A 20000-nucleotide genomic window follows, 5' to 3' on the forward strand; every position below is an offset into this window, starting at 1 on the left:
AATCTCGTATATAATCTAGACCTTACTACACTCCAACTCCAGATAAGATCTGGAGAACTCCAGATTCAATCCAACTCCAGATTCAATCTTGTGTGGATAAATTTTGTACAGTGGGCAATTTTTAAATGTAGATACCTATTCTAAAAATTGAAATGTAAATAAGCTTCTTCTTTTACATATATTTATTACTATTTTAATTATTTACTATTTATTTATCTCCTAGTATAGTGTACTCTGTTTTAGGAGCATTTTCATTAAAGCATTTTCATTAAAGACAACATCATTCCTTACCTTGTGTAAATGAAATATTTTAGATTATGTGCTTGTGTTTCTTGCCTGCCTATCATTATTACTTCTCAGTTATTCTAGGCAGCCAGTGCTCTCCTATTTTATTTTTATTTCTCATAATGTATTTATTTAACTAGGCAAAGTGAGAGAAATAAACTTGTTGTTGTTGTTGTTGTCAAGCCTGTTAGCTTTGTATGTGATAAAAATTTGTGGAAAATGTTTACCCACTAACCCTAACAAGTATTTGGTTTCAATTAAACATAACTTTAAAGTTATTGTTATTATGTTGGCCGGCATCCTTGTAATATAATTCAGCACAGTAATTACATTGCTTTTAAATGGTTTTAGGATTTTATTGCTACTCTTGATGAAGGGATGGTGAGGAAATTGGCTGTACGAAGTCTTCGCAGAGGAGTGGGGAGTATGGATTATATTCACACTCTCCTCATAATGGAGGATGACTTAGATGCAGAGGGCACAAACATGGTTGGGGAGGAAGACACCACCGAAACTGCACTTGCCAGCGCAACAACCACAGCAGTGGCTGAACCATCAGCTGGTGAAGTTGATCCTGGCCCGTCAGGGAGTGCCCCACTGGTCGAGTGGTGTGTATGTAGCCTGTGCAGGCCTATGCCACAAGCAATAGAAAATAAATGCTGCCAGCAAAGAAATTGCATAACAACATCTGCACGCTTTGGCAAATTATGTCTTGATCCTGATGTACTGCAACTGTGCATTCGTAATATGGGAGATATCAGGAATGATAGGGAGGACAACAGCACAAGAGCTTTCCGAAAAGCTGCTTATAGGCAATTTATATTGGCCAGACATGGGCACTTGGGGAGAGGGAACAGACGTGTGTGCCCTTCTTGTGTTGTGTTAAAAATAAGGGCACAGTTCCCATCACTCACTGGGGTTTATATGGGGTATAGGGAGCATTAAATTATTCGTTGGAAGTGGATTTCACTGTTTATTTAGAAGCTACAAGTCTATTCAGTGTTTAAGCAATGAAAACCAGCTGTTATTACATGTACTAGCTCTCATCATATATACACAATTGTTCAACTTCAAGCATTTTATGAAAATTTGTGCAGCTCATCCATAGAAATGCAGAAAAAAAATCAATTGGCCAGTATCCAGTTCTTATTACCTACAGTCCCACACTTATTCCAGTGAGTGACATGACAACCACTTGTACTTCTTTCCATTGAGCAGTTTTTCAGTTCGAATTTTCAGGATGAGTTTCCTTGGTGTATGTAACAGTAGCATGAATTTTTCATTGTTATAGTTCAACAATAATTATCTCTATTTATCTTTGGATTACCAAAATATAGATGCAAATGGTTACTGTATATGAATACATGTAGCTTCAACACAAGATTTTCTCCAGTTTTCTTTGGATTACATGTAAATAGATCCTAGTGACTGCTCTATATTTGAATAAAATAAATTGATAAGTAATGGTGAACTAGGTAGTAAAAATTATTTTACTCCCAGTAGCACAAAATAAAGAAAGAAATTATAATTTTATTCTCTCAGTGAAAGCTGCAACCATTGCCCTGGGAAATTTCTAACTGGTGCTCAAAACAAAACAAAAATTCTTTACTATTTTATATTTGAGAGTAGAAATCTGAAGTCTAATTCGAGTAGTTCCAAATGTGCTCAACGTTGAGCGTGAGTTGCAACTGATTAATGATATACTCTGGGAACAAGTAACTATTGTTGCAATGAATTATAATAATGTACATACAGATGTGAGTTATTTACTCTCATTGAGCACTGTGATCAATAGATGCATTGACACTTTTTTCTTTTAACGTTCAAAGTTGAACACTAGCTTTTTTGTAAAATGATCAACACTTACTTTCTCACCCAGATATGTTACAAATTTGTGAGAATTGAAGGCAAAAATGTTACACTAAATCAACAATTTGATAACATCAACCCTGTGTTTTAATGCTCCATAGGTGAAGTGTTGTTGTCTGTGTCCTCTGGATCATTATCCTTAGAGGGCAGACTAAATCTACTCCTCCTTTGCAACAATTCATTTGAGGATGGGGGAGGGTTAGCAGCAATAGTGGGTGCCAAAAGCCTAGGGTCACTTGCATTGAGTGACACATTACGTGTGACAATATCATTATCTGCCAATCTGCTATGTAAAATTCTAGCTATGAGGAGTGGGATGTACTCATAGGTCTTGAGAGCCTTGACAGTTCTCAAATCCCACTGCTTGGTCCGTTGATTATACTTCCGAGAGGTGATCTCGCTGCCTGACTTATTGGTGGCTGAAGCAAGACCTAGATGGAAGTTCCAGTCCATGGCTGCTAGGTACTTCCTAACCTTGTAAGCCCTGTAACTATACAAGCAAAATAATGATAATTTTAGCTAAGTGTCTTCCTAGTCGTGAAAGGAGACATCTCATGCACCTTACAGTTCAATTTTATGGAAACAACATGTTATAATCTAACATTGTTCCTATTTTTGTCAACCAGACATGACAATTATACATAACATACTATGGACTATGGACATACCTAAAGGGTGTTCTCTTTGGTGTGTACACTAGTGACAGGCTGTTGGCACATTCGATGTTGCCTGTGTGTCTGAGAAAAGTAAGAAAACAAATGGAAATGCAGCCAGCTTAAAATTTTATGGTGTGCTAGTTATACCAATGTGACATTTACCAAGGTAGCTTACTTTGAGTGAAACAATTGTGAGATACAACTGTACATGTATCTTATCTGCACGATTAATTGTTGAAACGGATTCATTATTTATTACAAAGTTTTGCCCTAAAGTAAGTAATGTGTTACCTGAACCTCACATAGTATTTGAAACTTTCAAGTAACTCCGGGTTTAAAATTATCTTTTGCAACTCTGCATAGTCATTGTCACGCCTATCAAACCAAGGTAGACTGGGGTTATGGACCTGGTCTTCGTGGTCGCATTTCCCAGACAACCAGACATGTGAATCACACACATGGTGTAGGAGGCCAATCCACTTATCCTTGTAGGAAAAAAATGAAATAAACAATCAATACATCATTAAAAGTATTAAACTGAACTGGCAACTCAAAGTTCATAGAATGAATGCAATAGACCAAACTGTAGACTGATCATAAGATAATGGGAGTTACTTACTTTCATCACCTTTAAAGCCTCTTCATCAGATGTGGATTCTGACTGCTTACACACACAGCAGCAATACCAGAAGTGCTTGATGATAGCATCTGACCAGGCTTTTATTTTACTCATGGACTTGGCTTGTCCTATCTGACAAAGTGCAATAATATTATGTAATTGAATTTATATGTTATCCAAACAACATTAGAGAAATTGTATAACCCACAGTAATCATTTAGGTTCTTGATGAAATTGGGTCTGTGCAAGTACACTGTAAAATGTTGAACCTTCTTGCACCCCTCCCAAAGAGAAGCACTACAGTCACAGCTGTAGGGTATGACAATAATCCCTTCTTTTTTGTTTACATCAAGCTGTAAACTCGGTGATTTTACTGCAAATGCATACGGAGTACCTTGGCCAAGCATTTCCTGATGCTCTTGGACTTGTGCCAAACATCAAGGCTATGAAAGACTTCCCCAAACTCATTTGCTGTGTGAAAATAGCAACGTAAAAAATTAAGATAGGATTCTTACAAATTTTGCTACGTGCATCAAATTCTCATTTTTGCATCGATAATAATAGTAATTATCAATTACTCACCGAAGTGGAGGTAAATATCCACCACTTTCACCGACACTGAGGTGAATAATTGTTTTAGTATATACCACACAGGCTGAATAACTAGCAGCCCAAAGAGTAACTTTCTTTGTGACAACATGCCGACAAAAGTCCTTTTGTTTTTCTTCGGCTGCTCGGAGGTGAATACTACTTGCCTAATCACCTCCAAGCTAGCCAATCAGTACGTGCGAAAAGCACTATTCACGTGTGTGGTATATACTACTACTACTACTACTACTACTACTACTACTACTACTACTACTACTACTACTACTACTACTACTACTAATAATAATAATAACAACAACACTAACAAAAATAACAATACTAACAGTAATAGTAACAATAATACTAATAATAAAAGCTACCAATTATACTAATAGGTATAGCATATTTGATCTGCCTGTTTGATCTATCTCTGCCTGACAAACAAGATACTGGTAAAGTGTGTCTGTTACTAGAATAGTCAGTCTATTTATAAAACATTACATTACTCTATATTTTCTGTTTTGACTTACAACACAAGTAAGGATATCACAACAATAATGTTGACTTACCAATAAGCTTTTTAATGGAAGATGATGCATCAGTTGCCAACTCAACGACATTAAGTACATTTTTAAGCCTGGATAATGCATTTTTCAAAGCGTCCTTTTCCATGTTTGTAGATGCAAGGCCCACGTGACGCTTGTCCCTCACCTCAATTTCTAGGATGTAACTTGAGGTTATTTCCATCAGGAAATAACATAGGTTCTTGGCACTGAACCCAGGAGAGTCACATTGTCCATCTCCACCCACAACTACCTCAGAACCAGCAAACTCCTTCACCAACTCTTCACGCATCCAGGACCACCACTCCTCAACTGCTGGAAACAAATATAGTCGCTGCATACGATAGAAAGTTGAAGATGACAGAAAGGACAGGCCCATGAAGTCAGCCATTCGACTGACTTTGCTGAAATTGTTGCCTGACAGAAGGATTGCTGCTGCAGCCTGTAAGTTGTTGCTAAACATGCCATTTAACTCCTCAGATGAGGCAAACCTGAAGGTGTGTCCATCCTTGCACCATGTATTTACAACAAGTGTTGTTCCCACAAAGTGATGTTTGACCTGTAGGGCTTTGTCACAGTCAGGTGTCTTACAACTTCCCTCAAACAACTTTAGAAAAAGGTCTAGGGAGCAGATAAACTTTCTCTCTCTGGCAAGTTTAACCTCTTTACGAAACTTGAAGAGGTCTTCACCTCTGCTTAGTTTGCGGTGAGGCCCACATTCTGGTCTATCCTCCACGCATGGAACATCTGGTCTGTCCTCCACACATGGAACATCTGGTCTGTCATCCACACATGAAACATCTGGTCTGTCATCCACACATGAAACATCTGGTCTATCCTCCACACATGGAATATCTTCTGTAGGCATCTCAACATCAGATTCCTCCACAAGAGTGCCCACATCTTCCATCAAACTTTCATCATCAGACGAATTGCTTTCAATGAAATTCAGACTGAAAGAGATCAAAAAAATAAATGTTACCTTAAAAAGTAAATAACAATTAATGAACAAAAGGTAGGGAAAAAATAATGGGAAGGTGTTTCAATTTTCACATTAAAATCTACATGTACTTACTCCATTTCCTCAGACTCAGCACCACTATCATCTGAAATGGAGTCATCAGCATTCAACTGTTGGATGGCAGAATTATATAGCTTCTTGTATCTGAACAAAACAAAACAAAACATTAACATGACTGTAGTCGTATTCAAACATTTTACTAAACAGTCAGTTTGTTCAATTAAGAAGATCTGTCCCCTCATTCAGCATCTCTTCCTGTATGATACATGTATAAAAGGTAAAACCAAACCCCAGAACTAGTTGTGATCTGGTGGACACTATTTGAGAAGGCTGTTATCATAAAACAATTCCAAAGGTAGGGATATCTATATAATGCTGTAACAAATTTTAAGCATTGTTTCTTGCAGTTACTAATAAACTGTTTTTACATGTACTTCATGTGCAAGAGATAATATAAATTCAAAATATATTATCAACATAAAAACATGGGTAACTGACTTGTTCTGTAAACTATTCAAAGTGCACTTCAACTTTATTTCATACCTCACAATTTCAGAAGAACTGTCTTCTGACTCCTCTGCTGATCCCTCATCGTCAGTAAAAAGTGAAGAGTTCAATTTCAAATTGGAACTGAAGACAGAAGTGAAATGAAATGTTATGGAATGAAATGAGTGCGACAGTCATGAAACTGTTTGTGTTTTGGCATGCACCCAGATAAACCAAACTCGTACTTGTATGTATACAATTTACAACACAGTACACACACAGACGGTAAGATATTAAAATAATAGTAAATTGATAGTAAGAACAAAAACACACGTTTACTTTTCATGAGGTGTGGTAAGGTTGTTAGCAGTGCTTCCATCGAGGGAACATTTGACTGGACTTTGTTCTTGACAACCAACGATCGGTGATTCAACAATACATGGCTCAACCGAAGGCTTCACAGGAGTTGAGGTCGGTGGCCCTGTAAAAGACACAATTTTTCTAAGTCCAAGCAGATGATGAATAAAATTGCTGCTCGTATGAAATAATACATTGACTACTCGCACCTTCAATTTCCACACCGACATCGACATGTTTTCGCGTCACATGAGAGATCGAACTAGAAAGGACGTCTACGCTTGATTCATCTCTGCAAACAAACGAGAGAAATCAAGTGGTAGTTCTTTTCTTCACTGGAAGGTAAATTAATCAACAGGAACACAGAAACGGAACTTACCTTCTACGAAATTCCAATGACAACAAATGCGCTGCGAAGGCGCTGTCAGTACAGGCTTCGTATCCTGCGTTAAATTTTGCCTGAAGCCACGATTTAAAAATGTTATTTTCAAGGTAAATACGTTTGCGACATCTCTCCCACTCCTTCTTCGCCTCTTTTGAATCGCGAAATATCCGCTTTCGACCTGAATTTTTCCTTTTTCCTCCGTGACCGCCGCCACCACCACTAGTCGACGCCATCTTGAAGTTGGCGACTGCACAAATTGAAAAATTCCGCCGGAACTTTTCAAGATTCGATCGGAAGCTCACGCATGCGCAGCACATGACCCTGTCCCTTTAATTAGCCCGTGATATGGTTACGTGTACTGGTCACATTGGCATACATGAAGGGGCGGACGGACGTACGGACGTTGATGACATCATGGCTATAAAACCAAATTTTCTCACGTCGATGATTAACTTTGGTGCTCTGCACGGAGCGCTATAATTTATTCATATTTGGATCTGTTTTTATTAATCGAAACATATAAAAGGTTCAGTTCTATTCAGTCTATTCAGTTGCTGATAACTACTTGCAAGATAACATGTCGAAGCGTGCGAGGCATCAGCCAGGCTTTTACGCGACATTATGTACTGATGTTTTTGTCGATCCACTTGGCATTGATGAATGCCGAGAGAGACTAGCTCTTCTATTTGAGAAGGATTTAAAATCGCCCCTGGCCTGCAACGAAACTATCACAATGCGGCACAATGTAGTGTGAGCAATCTTTCCTGGTTTGCTGACAGACCTCCGTGGATCTCCGTACCTCGCCAGTGAAGAGGAACTGATGGCAGCCGGCCTTGGTACTTATCTGAAGAAGTGTTTAACAGTAACAGGCGGTGGATGTTGCGTCGACGCTCCAGTCAGCTTGAAGCTGTTTCTTAGATGAACAAGGCCGCAAAACAGCTCCCCCCGCCCAAATATATCCAGAAGAAACTAACCATCTCTGCACGTGATCCATTTGTTGGACGACCTTAAATCAGGAAAGATTGAAAAGATTTAGTCCAAATACCTACCATTTGCGAGTTTCAAAGCGCTACGTGTGAGATTTCTCTGTTTGACGAAGAATGCTACAAACCAGCAGGACAGAGCTTTTATCTTTTCGTTTACATGTACAAAGTTGTGCCATCATTTTCACCAAATTTCTTTTATATAAATAACTTCTACTTACATCATCTGACAGGGCCAAGTGCCCTTCCACGTACCCGCCCAGCTCTTCTAAAAAGCTGGCAACTTGTGTGTCGGTGAATGTGAGCTACAAAATGAAATGTTTGGCGATCTTTTAAAGCTATTCGATGTTTGAAGGCAAGGCCAACAATAAAGCCTTGTTGCAAAGAGTTATTTACCGTTATTAACTGTACTTGCAATGACATGATACTTCGATCTCACGATGTTCTCACCACGTGCAAAATACGAAACAACAACACAACTTCCGTCTAGCGGTTGCTTGCTAAAATTGTCTGCGCACTCATTTTTAATACCTCAGAAAGAAAATGGCGGCGATGGTGTATTCTGAACGTTTGGAAAGACTCTGGAGAAAGGTACGTCCTATAGTAATGATAATAAAGCCTATTAACTCGGGAATATCGGACAAGCCCATCTAAATGAAATGCGTTTTAATGATATTTAAGGACGGTCATTAAGTGTTTTATTTGATTAAGGTGGCCGAACACAATTTTCGCGCAATTATCTACTCAATGCCCACGCTATCTGCGCTATTTTTCTTCATAATTGAACACAGTGTATTGATGGTTCTAGACTTTTATCGAAAGCCATAGCAAAATCTTGAACCTTACGATTACAGAGCTGTTTCATTCACATATTCTACATATTAACAGAGGTACCCTTCATACAAGAAGTTTCAGGCATATACTCTTCTCCGTTCTTAGATACAGATGAACTAAAAATGGCTTTACGGGACCGAAACGTTTTCGGGGCTGTCGAGAAATGGGCCCCAGTTCATCTAATCGGCCCTAAGAGTGGATGTGCAGTTTCAGAAAACATCCATACCCACCGCCATGTTGGACCTTGAAAACTTGGCTGAATTGTGAATTCATACTACCAGTGAGTATGACTGATTGTTGATCCATTCTGATTTGATTATAGTAACGTGTGGATTACGTCAAGGTAGAGGACTGGACAAGCAAAGCGCAACTGCAGTTTTTTTAATATCATGCTTTATTTAATACAAGGAAATTTTTTCAATTTGTAATATCTCGGATCATTGGCATCATATATTGTTTTCTTTCTCATTGCGAAAATCAAAGCAGTTATTTTTGAGTTTTCGGGGTCGGAGTTTTTGTGACACCCCATTTGGGATGTAGGAACTGAGGAAACATTATTTAATATAAAATTATTCCCATTACATTTCAGTGTCGCCTGGATATTCATTGAATGGCTGACAACTAGCTGGAAAAAGAAAACAACACCTCCGATAACAGTGTCAAATCATGTTTATTTATGCAAATATGATAACATCATGGTAAGAGCAAACTACTACCACATTAAATATTTTTGCTGGCACATGATAATATAGTCAAAAGTTAAATTAATATCAAGATTGGAGAACGGTTTGCCTTTGTGACAGAAGAAGAACTAAATCTGCTTGTCGATAAAGTGGTATCAGAAAACACATGTTGGCAAAATATTTGAAGGATAATAAATAACTTGAGCACTACATTAGTTCTCTCTTGCTATTTGTGTCATATTATACTCCTGAATTAACTGTTGCTTTCTTGTCTTTTTGTTAAATACCTTCCCTGTTACTTCAGTTAGGAGAGCAAGGAGTTCTGCAACTTTCATTCTTTTAAGTTCATCATCTGTAAATTGATGAGCCATTGAATTCTCTATATCATCGTCTACGACAGCGCTAGAAATTCTTGGGACCTTTCTTGCAGCTTCTTGTTTCCCTCCTTCTACCCAAAATGGCATTTCTCTTTTCACATAGTGTCTCTTTTCTCTTTGGCACTCCCTTAGTACCTTTTTCATAATGGCAGCCGACTTGTTGATTCTTTTATATCAATGTAAATTAGCCTTTCTGACCTCGTTACCGTGTACGAAGTTAAAAAGAATTTTTACTTTCAAACGAGGCCAGAAAGGATAATCAACAAAGGAATAAATAAGTGGCTGCCATTATGAAAAAGGTCTATATCTGTAATGTACAGTAGAAATATTTTACACTCAACTCTCTCATAGCGACCACCTCCTGTAAGTGACCACTTTGTCGTGTACCAAGGGTGGTCGCTTATGAGAGAGTTGACTATAATTGTTATTATAAAACACAGTTTCATGTTGATTAGCAAGGAGAAGCATTACAAGAGCTCTAAGGGACATTTCTTAAAGAAACATGCCTTTTACAGAACTAAAATTAATGTTACTTGGTAAATACCTTGTAATCTCCTCCAAGGTAAAACTCCAAGTTGATCTTCTCTCCATCCACAATAACATGACCCTCATTTGCCAAGCGGTTAACTTCCTTGATTACATTTGCCTAGGACTCTTTGAGTGTCTCATGTTCCTCTTTGCCTTTAACAATAGCAATTATATGATTACCTAAGGAAACTAATATATTATATATTTTAACACTTATGTACAGGTTTGACCTTAATTAGATGCACGCCCAATTTTGACATCCAACACAAAGTGTCCCTTTAAGTCTAAGCATTTGCTACCTATTTTCAACAATAAGGTAAGGGTAAAGGTCGGCGTAATTTTTAGCTTTGGGTAAATGCAGCAGTTAATCTTCACTTAAAGAGCAGCATTTGGGGGACACTTTGTGACATAAATTGTCTGTATTCTGAGACACAAGTGATGTTGAAGTTGGCTAGAAGAGCAAGGGGACACTTCGTGAAGCTTATTGAAATCCGCGTGCATCTAATTAGGGTCAAACCTGGACATAATTATCTGTATTTTAAATGAGTGCATTTTCATTTGAAGGAAGGATGACCTGTGAATTGTAAAATTCTTAACAGCACTAAAGCTTTTTTTTTTGTATAAAGCATATTCAGGCTTTTATGGCAAGCAAACCAAATCTATTTTAGTGTGTCTCCAAAACTGTTTTCATTCTAAGCTAGGCATGTTTTAATTAGGGATATCAGTACCTGAACTGGACAAGCAGCTCTTGCCATCTTCTATAATTGCAAAGGAGCAAACAAAGAGATTGCTGGTGAGACATCCTTGCCCCATGTCCTGAGATTTTCACTCTCATTTTCCCCACAGGAGCTCCCTTGTTTTTGATCTGCAAAATTAATATGAAATGTGCAACGAATTAGCACTTGATAGAATTTAATTATCACAATAAGGCATAAGTCAGTCCTATGTTTTGCAGTCACACTAATATATTGTTTATTTAATTCCTCCTATTCATGATACAATAGGCAAAAATTTAAAAACATAAAATTCATAGATATTTTAACAGTTGGGTTGGTAATTTGGGGTACAAGGTCTGTTGCAGATGGAATATTATTCCATAAAATCTACCAATAATTGTTAGCCAGTACCTCCATAAATTAGTTCGAAAAGATTCAATCACAGCTTAATCTGAAGAAGCACTAGGAGTATTATATTCATGTTGCTCAGACCCTAAAGATGATGAGTAATATACAGTAAATGTAGCTTACATAATTGCTTATTTCGTTCCTGAGAAGAACTTCAAATGGCAGTTCCGCTCCGTCTGATGCCCCAGGTGTTCCAGTCACCGACCAGTTGGCATCCAAGACCTTTGCACAACTTTCTTTTTGGTGGGTGTGGGGAAGTGACTGGTCCAGCTGTGTAAGCTCATGTTAGGCTTTTCTGATATGGAAAACCGGTCCATTATATTCAGGATTGTCCTTACTTTCTCTTTCTCTTCTTCTGGTAGAGTCTCATACACCACCCGGGTCTCACCTGAGAAAATAAAAACACATAATGGGAATTGCAGATTGGGTTATTGTAGTTTCTCTCTTCAGAAATTTTTGTATTCATGGTAATGATTCAAAACAAAATACCACTGAAAGTAAAAAGACTTCATTCAATGATACTTGTTTCCCATGTAATTTATAATATGAAATGAAACTGGGCCACTTACCGTTGTTGTCTGACTGTGGATTTTCTTTGTTTTCAACTGAAGGATCATCTGTCAAAGATGTGGTGTTTTCTGTTTTGGATATGGAGGAAGCAAGTTATTAGCTATTAAAAAAAGCCCATGTCAGGATAAGAATAAAGGCAGGGCAATAGATGGTTTCATGAAGTATATAATCCTTGAACAGAAAAGCTGTTTGTCATTCATTCAATGATTGATTGATTGATTGATGCATTCAGTTCATCACTTGTATACCAAAATGATTTCATCTTTCATTTTGTAATTCATTTCTAAGAACCTTATCATTAATGAAAGATTATAATAGTTACCTTGGCATTTTTTATTGCTAAGGTTCAAATTAAGTGTGCCACCTCTACTGTCCTCCAAGAGTAAGGACTTTGGAGTAAGTCCATAGGTTTTTCGCAAACAAAAGAGCCTGCCCTGCTTTTTCTCTGCAATAAAAGAACTTAGATTAATGATGATGATATTACATTGATCAATTGGGCAAGATCAACCAACAATGACTTCTGCTGATTGTCATTATCTGGATATTTACCTGATTTCCTTGATATGACGTTGCCTTTGTCTCAAACCAACACTGTCTGTATTTCGGCCCTTGTATGAGATACGGACAAATTTCAGCTGTGCCATAGCGTCGTACAGTTCGGAGGCCTTTTCTTTAGTTAAGATAAAAATAAAATTAATACGTACAACCATGCCATCTTTTGATTTAAGCTCATAAAACATCCGGCATAGTCAATCATCAAACTCAGTCCAACCAAATCGAACACAGAACTTTGTGCGAGTTTGAGTTGTTAACCAGTTGATGATCATCAATTGCGTCCAGTTGTTCGGTGAATGAATTCGCTTGAACAAAGATTAGGTTATGCAGCCTCAAAAACACGTGAATATACTGAAGTAACTCGAGCCTCGCAAAACTGGTTATGATTTTCAACACGGTCACCAGTCTTACAAAAAATCGGGAGTTCGAAAATCAAAAGTTCGATTTAGTATGTCCAGTCACTTTTGTGTGGGTTCGATTTGGTTGCCGAACTGGATTAAGTCAGATTGAAATACAGTTCGATTGGGTTCGTTTGACTATGCCGGGTAAAACAGAACGATCTAGTCGTACACGACTAATATCTGACCGCAGTTAACTTTCCATGTGACACAATATGTGTAGGTAAATTTTTCCAGTTTAGCTCTCATAAAAAACAATTATTAATGTCCTCACTTTCGACATCCCTTCTCAGCTTGTCGCACTCCTCCTTCAACTCCTCTTGCCTTTTAAGTTCCTCGATGACGCCCTGAGGATCTTGAAAAATTTCCTCTGGATGAAGGCTAATTCTGGTCCAATACTGGTTGCGAAATCTTTTCCGCTTTTCGCCATTGGTCTCTGCAGTTACCCTCCTTATTATGTAGTGAGTAAACCATCCTTTTTAACTCGTTTCCAACGCGCACTTCACTCGATGATTTTAGCTTATAGCCCATAGCCCATTGACGCCAAACTGTTCTGAAGTGCATGAAAGATTTGCATCAGATTCATTTTCAATGGCCCCAGGGCTTCCCAGGTTGGCAATTGCAGCCTTGCTGAATAAATGTACAGATGTCACTGATGTCAAGAATATTTTGTTCAAGGAAATGCTGGTGATTTCATCAAAAAAGGAACCAAGTCTTCTGGGGCAAACCCATCACAATGTTTACCGTCCTTTCAGCTGACTGCATTTGTTGAGGAGTTGAAAACAAAAGCTCCTTTGACAAATGAGCTGCTCTACACCCTTTGTGTCTCCAAGGCTAAAAAGCGCAAGCTGGGAAATGGGGAGGAAGTTAATAATGTCATTGCTACAATTGCTGCAATCATGCTTCAAGACCGATGTCCTAAAATGTCTGCTTTGGCGTACCGTATTGGACTGATACTCCGCTTCTCTGGGGCAGGACAAATGGTTAGCATTTAATAATAATAATAACAATAATAACAATAATTACAATAATAATAATAATAATAATAATTTTATTCATAGACTATTTACAGATTCAAAAACATGAATATTAAAATATATACCCTATGCACATTCTTCTTGTATAGGAAAGAGAATTGCTGAAAAATGACTATCTAAAAACACTACTAATAACAATAAAAAAAGCCTCAAAAAGATAAAAAGCATAAAAACTATCCAAAATAATTTGGACTGACAAAAAAGTTACCACTTAAATCCTGGCTTGCGCACTTTCCGATGTAATGTCAAGATATATTGGCTGCTTTTCTCTTTCTCCTGGTTCCTCTGAGACACTAGCCTGCACGCAGGCGGTTGGATGGTCGAAAAACCGGAATTCGTAGTGAGGTCGCCATCTTGGATTCGCGCGGCTAGGTCTGGGCCGGGTTGATGGTCGAGAAAGCGAGCGAGGGGAGGGGGGTGGAGAGGAGAGAGAAAAACCGCCTGCCCGAAAACCAGCCCCCTTTGAGTAGCACAATTTCGCAGCGTCCGCCGGTGGACGCTGTCTTCTGATTGGTCGGCAGACATGCTGTCAATCAACACAAGATTTAATATTCATATACCGCTCTTGTCACCATAGGCAAAATGATGAGCTCGAATGTCGATCGAGCGATTCAAAGTGCTTTAGATTTCTTGGCGACAAGAGAAAGGAGCGTTCTTTTGAAGCATGAACAAAAACAGGCGATAGTTAGTTTACTAAATGGTGAAGATGTGCTGGCCGTGCTTCCCACTGGCTTTGGGAAAAGCATGATATTTACAGTGTTTGCGATAGCCGAAATTGAGAAACTTGAAGGTCGTCCGGTGTCAGTGCTTGTAATTTGCCCACTCAAGAGCATCATATCAGATCAGATTGTCGAACTGGAAGGTTTGTGTTCGGCAGCAGAATTCACCCCAGAGAGTTCTAAGAAAATTATCGAAGATCCTCCTATCTTCATCTACTGCTCTGCAGAGCAAGCGCTGGAGGAACGCTTCCTTTCGGCCAAAAGACATATGAAGAAAAAAATAACATAGTTAATCTTGTGTACGTAAATAAGTTTTATTGTATCGTTAATCTCAAAGTTATTTTTCTTAACACTCGGCGAATCAAATCTTTCTTTCCCTACAAAGATCGCTTGAATCGTTCCCACAGATCGAAAGTTGTTTACAAGGCAAGTTGTTCAGATTGCGATGACTTCTACATCGGCAAAACGAAGCACCGACTGCAGGATAGAAAAGCTGAACATTTTGAAGCGCTCTCCAAGCATGAACACACATCAGATATTGCTGATCATATTATGACTACTGGACATAACATAAAATGGGATCATTTTTAAATTCTCGCGTCTGGGAAAACTGATTACCACTGCAAACGAAACCTTGTTTACACAGGAATTGAATCCGACCTTAAATGCTAATTGTCACTTTATTACAGATCGCTCTCAATTTGTTTTGAAATATAAATATTTTTCATATAATGAAGGTTACTTTTGAAAATGTATGTTGCCACATACGAAACGTCAAGTTAGATTTCATAAAATGCATTGCTTCACTGTAAATCAAAACTGTAAATCAAAGCCGCAGTTGATCGCAAAGTGCACGGACAGGAATATTGCCCACTGTTTTCTCGCTGCCAAATTTTTCAAACTTTCCGTATTAAACAAGAAATTGCAATGGGAAAAACCAACAATTCCCTTTTGCTGCAGTTTCTGCCGGTTTGCTTACATTTCTTACGGCTTTTTTAGTTGACCAGAGCAAGTTTGTTTACAGCTACACGCTTCAGTGATTGACAGCCTTATTACAGTCTCTTACTTATTGGTCAATTATTGTGGCGTGACATGCAACCGGAAGCTCAAAAGAAAGTGGGCGGCTACCGAGAAAAGGTTGTTTTTCGGGCAGGCGGTTTTCTCTCCGCTCTTCCCACTCCCCACCCCGTCGTTTTGTCACGGGGCCCAGACCTATCCCACGCTCTTCCAATATGGCGTCTGATAGTGTTTCGTGGCGACACAACAACTACCGCCTGCAAGCAGGCTACTGAGACACAGGAAGGCTGATCGTAGAATGGCAAAGGCTACCTTCGCCCATATCCAAGATATGGTTGTAGCGTAGTCATCTCCTTTCTTTAACGCAAGTAGCTCTGCAAGGCGGCTAAGGAATCTCTCGCATTCATCGGCCATTCCACCTGTGCTTGTAAAAACTAATGGTGTGAATGTCCCTTGCTCCACTTCCAAAACCCACCAGCTGTAGTAATAATAATAATAATATTATTATTATTAATTTGTTTTTTATTTTTTTATTATTAATACCTCTTTTAAGGCACCACCTCTAAAGGGAATCTTTTTTATATTTCTTCTGAGCTGACTGAACAACAGTTCCCTAATAAACATAATTATTATGAATCATTATTGCTTTGTATGAGCAGGGAAGGAGGGGGAAGGAGGTTTTGAATTTCTAAAAGACAGTTTGACAATTACCCTACCAGCGAAGGTCTCTTTCTTTTATGTAAACCAGGCACACAAAAGAAAAGAGGGCTCCACTGGTATGGAGTTCATTGTTTCAACGCAAATGAATTGCTTGTGATAAATGCAATCTGTGCTTATGGAAATATTAGTCCACAAACCCTTTCCACAGTAGATAGAGGTGCAATATTTCGTAGGGGTTAGGGATTCAATTCCCTTACTTTTCATGGTGAACAGACCACATTTCTATGCACATTACTAAACTGCCAAGAGAATTTTTTTGTTTTGGGAGGGGGGGGGGGGAGAGACGGGTACGTTGTTAATTTCTCTCCTACTGTGGGGTATGCATGTCTAGTGGAATAGAATGATGACATTTCACCGAAGATACAATTAAGCTCCAAAGTGATTTGATTTTATGTATTATCTTCCACGGGTTGGTATAGTATCGAAAGGAGTAGGGATTTGCTTTTCCAAGTGTTCTAAGTGTGTTTTCTGGAGCGGAAATATAATTTGCTAGTTCTTGTAATGTCGCATGTCCTCACAGTCCATCCGACTCAGCCAGCAGTAAAGGCAAAGGAAATGGGCAACAACCATGACAAGACTCTTGTCCAAGGGAAGACCAATATTGAGCAGTGTACGAATACTGTGCAGTGTCTGGAGATGGTAAAAAACTTTGTAAAGAGCTTGGAGTATCTGCCAGAATTGCCCCAAATTGGACAGCTGTGTTCCCATTTAATAGCCCCTGGATCTAGTGTTGCATCATGCAGTTTGATCAAGGAAAGTGGTACCACTGGAGATGCTGAAACCATTGATACCTCCTCATTAAAGCTTCCTTGCTTGTACAGCCCAACCCATGTTGTTCAAAGCATTGAGGATAAACTAGTAGAGGAGCTAGTCAGTGCCAAGATTATCACGGATACACTTACTTTTGTTTCAAAAACAGCAGAATCTGGGGAGAATGTGGTGGACACTCTGAATAAGTCTATGGAGATTGCTAAAAGCACAGCCCCTAAAGGGTTCCAGATCATTGGAGACAACCTAGACCTCCATATCAATGTGAGGCATATGGATTGTCATAGCAAAAACAAGTCCCTTCGTACAGTCAACCTTGTTGCCATGGAGGATGTTGTTTCTGGGGAACATTTACCTGATGTAAGTGGTAGGACTCTTGATGCTGCTCAAGTGCACGAGTTTTCCCTCTTTGGATGAAGTGGAGAAGTTAAAGAGGGACCTAATTCCACTGTGGATGCGTGTAGTTGTCAAATAACTATCAGCATTAACTTCTTAAAGTCACTGGTTGTGTACCACATACCTCATGAGTACAGCGAAGTAATGAAAATTGCATCTAATGAGGTGTGTATAAAAAAATAACATTATTTTTTGTTTAACCCATTGACTCCTGGGAGTGGTACTTAATAGATTTCACTCTGTCTAATGCCAGACGATCTTACTCATCAATATGGGGACAGCTTATGAGTGGACCTACAGAAGAAGTTGTTAACCCATTTAGAGCTAAAGCACCCCAATTAGCAAGTAAAATCGTCTAGTGTGTGGTATCTTTCCGTTGCAAGGACAAGAACTCATCTTCTTAACAACAACCTATTTATTTGTGCTATCGCTTCGTTTTCCTTTTTGTGTGTATCCCATAATACACTGAATGCTAGTAACGTCCGTTTCCGGTACACTGCATCTCCCCCTTATTTGGAAACTTACAATACCAACATGAACAAGAAAGTCTGTAAAGGAAAAGTGTCAACAGTGCCTTTTTCTTTTTTTTTACAAGTGGACTAGTTGCAAACATTCGCACAGGCCAAGATGTATCTGAATTGCCTGGCGGGTTGTTCGGGAGGACTTCCTGTGACTGTACGGACGGCTGGCTGGTCGCACTGCACTGGTTCCACTGCTTGCCTCTGGAAGCTCGGGCTGCTCTGGTCCCTTTGATGCCTCTATTTCTATGGTTGCAGGCTCGACAAACTTCTTCATGTGTTGCTGCCAATATCCCTCAGTGACTTGCTCACCGGAGAACTCAACTTTGGGAAGTTTGTCATGCAATTTTCTTTCCATTAACAGTTCTGCAGGTGACATGCTTGTTACAGTGTGTGGGGTAACTCGTTACTGGAACAGAAAGTCCTGGACTGCCTTCCGGCAGTCTCTCCCTTCAAGCCGCGCAATCAATCTTTGAGAGGCTTTCATTGCAATGGTCCACTTCTCCATTGCTTTGTGGCCAGTAGGGTACACCTTTCTTGTGCTCGACCCGCGAATATTCTTGGAAAGTTTAAAACTGCTTCGACACAAATGGTGGTCGATTATCGCTGCACACACTCTCTGGTAGGCCATGTGTCCTGAAAATGGCTTCCATGGACTTAACCACATGGCGGGCATCTGTCTTTTTCAAAAGAATCGCTTCTGTCCAATGGGAATAGTAATCTACCACTACCAGAAGGTGTTCACCACTAGATGCATCGAGGAGATCAATTGAGGTTTCTGGTTGCAAGGGTGGGTCATCTGCTGAGGCAAGCTCTACTTGGCACTAATGCAGCTGACATGGCGTCAATGGCAACACTTCATGCAAAATCTTCTGTTTCGCTCGTCTCTTTGTTTTGGGTTTGGCCAATGGGGTGACGGCTGAGAATATTTGCTGCATGGTCTTTGCCCCGAATATGTGTCAACTCATAGTGGAACTGCTGCCAGTATACAAGCCACCTCTTGATTCTGGCTGATGGAGGTTTTGACCTTGCACTGATCACTGTTACCAAGGCCTTGTGATCAGTACGAATCTCGAATTTAATCCCATATAGGTACAGGTAGAACTTTTCACATTCCCATCTGATGGCAAGGGCTTCTCTTTCAAATTGGGAGTATCATTTTTCTACCTTACTGAGTTTGCGACTGGCATAATAGATTGGCCTGTAACTTCCATCTTCTTGCTCTTGCTCGAGTATTGCACCAATTTCAACTGGCGAGGCGTCAGTCATGAGGCGAATTGGGGCACCTTGTCTGTGGTAGGCCATCACCTGTGCATGAGTTAATCGGGTTTTGACATCTCCAAATGCTTTATCTTCTCTGGGACCCCAGCACCATTTGTGGCTTTGCAGGTCAAGTCCTACAACAAACTTGATATTGTCTCGAAGTTTGGGATGAACTTCGCACAAAACTGAACAGAACCAAGGAAACTTCTTACTTCTGACTGATTTTGAGAAGCAGGTACTTCAACAATAGCCTTCACTCGCTTGTCAGAGACTTTCAACCCTTCTCGCGAAAAGACATCATACTTGGGACACCGATCTCGCACTTGTCATAGTAGAGGGTGATTCCATTGTCCTGTAACTTGGTCATAACTCTTTCCAAGTTTGCTTCATTTTCCTTGTCATCTGCACCAACCACTTGCAGGTCGTCATGCAGGTTGTAGTCCCCTGGGCAGTCTTTAATCACCTGCCACACAATTTGCTGGAAATTTTTTGTTGCCATGTTTACGCCAAAAAGAAGGCGCTTATATCTATATAAGCCATTGTGTGCAGAAAAAGTGGTAATGTCCCTAGAGTCAGGGTGCAATTCAATCTGATGGGAGGCCATGTTTAAATCCAGCTTTGAGAAGACTTTAGCATAGGACACCTCTTGGAGTCTCCTCCACTGTGGGAACTGAATGTTTC

The 20000-nt window shown here is 39.4% G+C and overlaps 3 protein-coding genes and 1 pseudogene across 3 annotated transcripts; 2 read left to right on the forward strand and 2 right to left on the reverse strand.

Moving 5' to 3' along the window:
* The window catches only part of LOC138020851 (uncharacterized), a 1648-nt pseudogene extending 255 nt beyond the window's left edge, over window positions 1–1393 (forward strand).
* Window positions 1394–2241: 848 nt separating this feature from the next.
* Window positions 2242–6787, reverse strand: LOC138020852 (uncharacterized). The gene is made up of 9 exons (XM_068867764.1): window positions 6427–6787; window positions 6145–6231; window positions 5656–5745; window positions 4587–5533; window positions 3824–3900; window positions 3430–3561; window positions 3102–3295; window positions 2823–2891; window positions 2242–2644 (listed from the first exon to the last, which is right to left on the reverse strand). The coding sequence occupies exons 1-9, from the start codon at window positions 6678–6680 to the stop codon at window positions 2242–2244; spliced, it is 2253 nt and encodes a 750-aa protein (XP_068723865.1). The 5' UTR covers window positions 6681–6787.
* A 7713-nt stretch (window positions 6788–14500) lies between these two features.
* On the forward strand, window positions 14501–14926 carry LOC138020853 (ATP-dependent DNA helicase RecQ-like). Its single transcript, XM_068867765.1, has one exon. The coding sequence runs from the start codon at window positions 14501–14503 to the stop codon at window positions 14924–14926; it is 426 nt and encodes a 141-aa protein (XP_068723866.1).
* Window positions 14927–19211: 4285 nt separating this feature from the next.
* On the reverse strand, window positions 19212–19818 carry LOC138020854 (uncharacterized). The gene is made up of 2 exons (XM_068867766.1): window positions 19623–19818; window positions 19212–19504 (listed from the first exon to the last, which is right to left on the reverse strand). Exons 1-2 carry the CDS (start codon window positions 19816–19818, stop codon window positions 19212–19214), a joined length of 489 nt encoding a protein of 162 aa, XP_068723867.1.
* Window positions 19819–20000: the final 182 nt, after the last annotated feature.

Source organism: Montipora capricornis, chromosome 10, assembly GCF_036669925.1.
Source record: "Montipora capricornis isolate CH-2021 chromosome 10, ASM3666992v2, whole genome shotgun sequence".
Lineage (NCBI taxonomy): Eukaryota > Metazoa > Cnidaria > Anthozoa > Scleractinia > Acroporidae > Montipora > Montipora capricornis.

Excerpts from the sequence above, each read along its gene's own strand:
- LOC138020854 (XM_068867766.1), bottom strand. The coding sequence starts at position 19,818 with ATGGCAACAAAAAATTTCCAGCAAATTGTGTGGCAGGTGATTAAAGAC. Across the intron at positions 19,505-19,622 it reads GTGCGAGATCGGTGTCCCAA|TTTTGTGCGAAGTTCATCCC; the intron begins GTATGATGTCTT and ends GGTTCTGTTCAG.
- LOC138020852 (XM_068867764.1), bottom strand. The coding sequence starts at position 6,680 with ATGTCGATGTCGGTGTGGAAATTGAAGGTGCGAGTAGTCAATGTATTA. Across the intron at positions 5,746-6,144 it reads AGTTCTTCTGAAATTGTGAG|ATACAAGAAGCTATATAATT; the intron begins GTATGAAATAAA and ends TGTTTTGTTCAG. Across the intron at positions 2,645-2,822 it reads CCAAAGAGAACACCCTTTAG|TTACAGGGCTTACAAGGTTA; the intron begins GTATGTCCATAG and ends TTGCTTGTATAG.
- LOC138020853 (XM_068867765.1), top strand. The coding sequence starts at position 14,501 with ATGATGAGCTCGAATGTCGATCGAGCGATTCAAAGTGCTTTAGATTTC.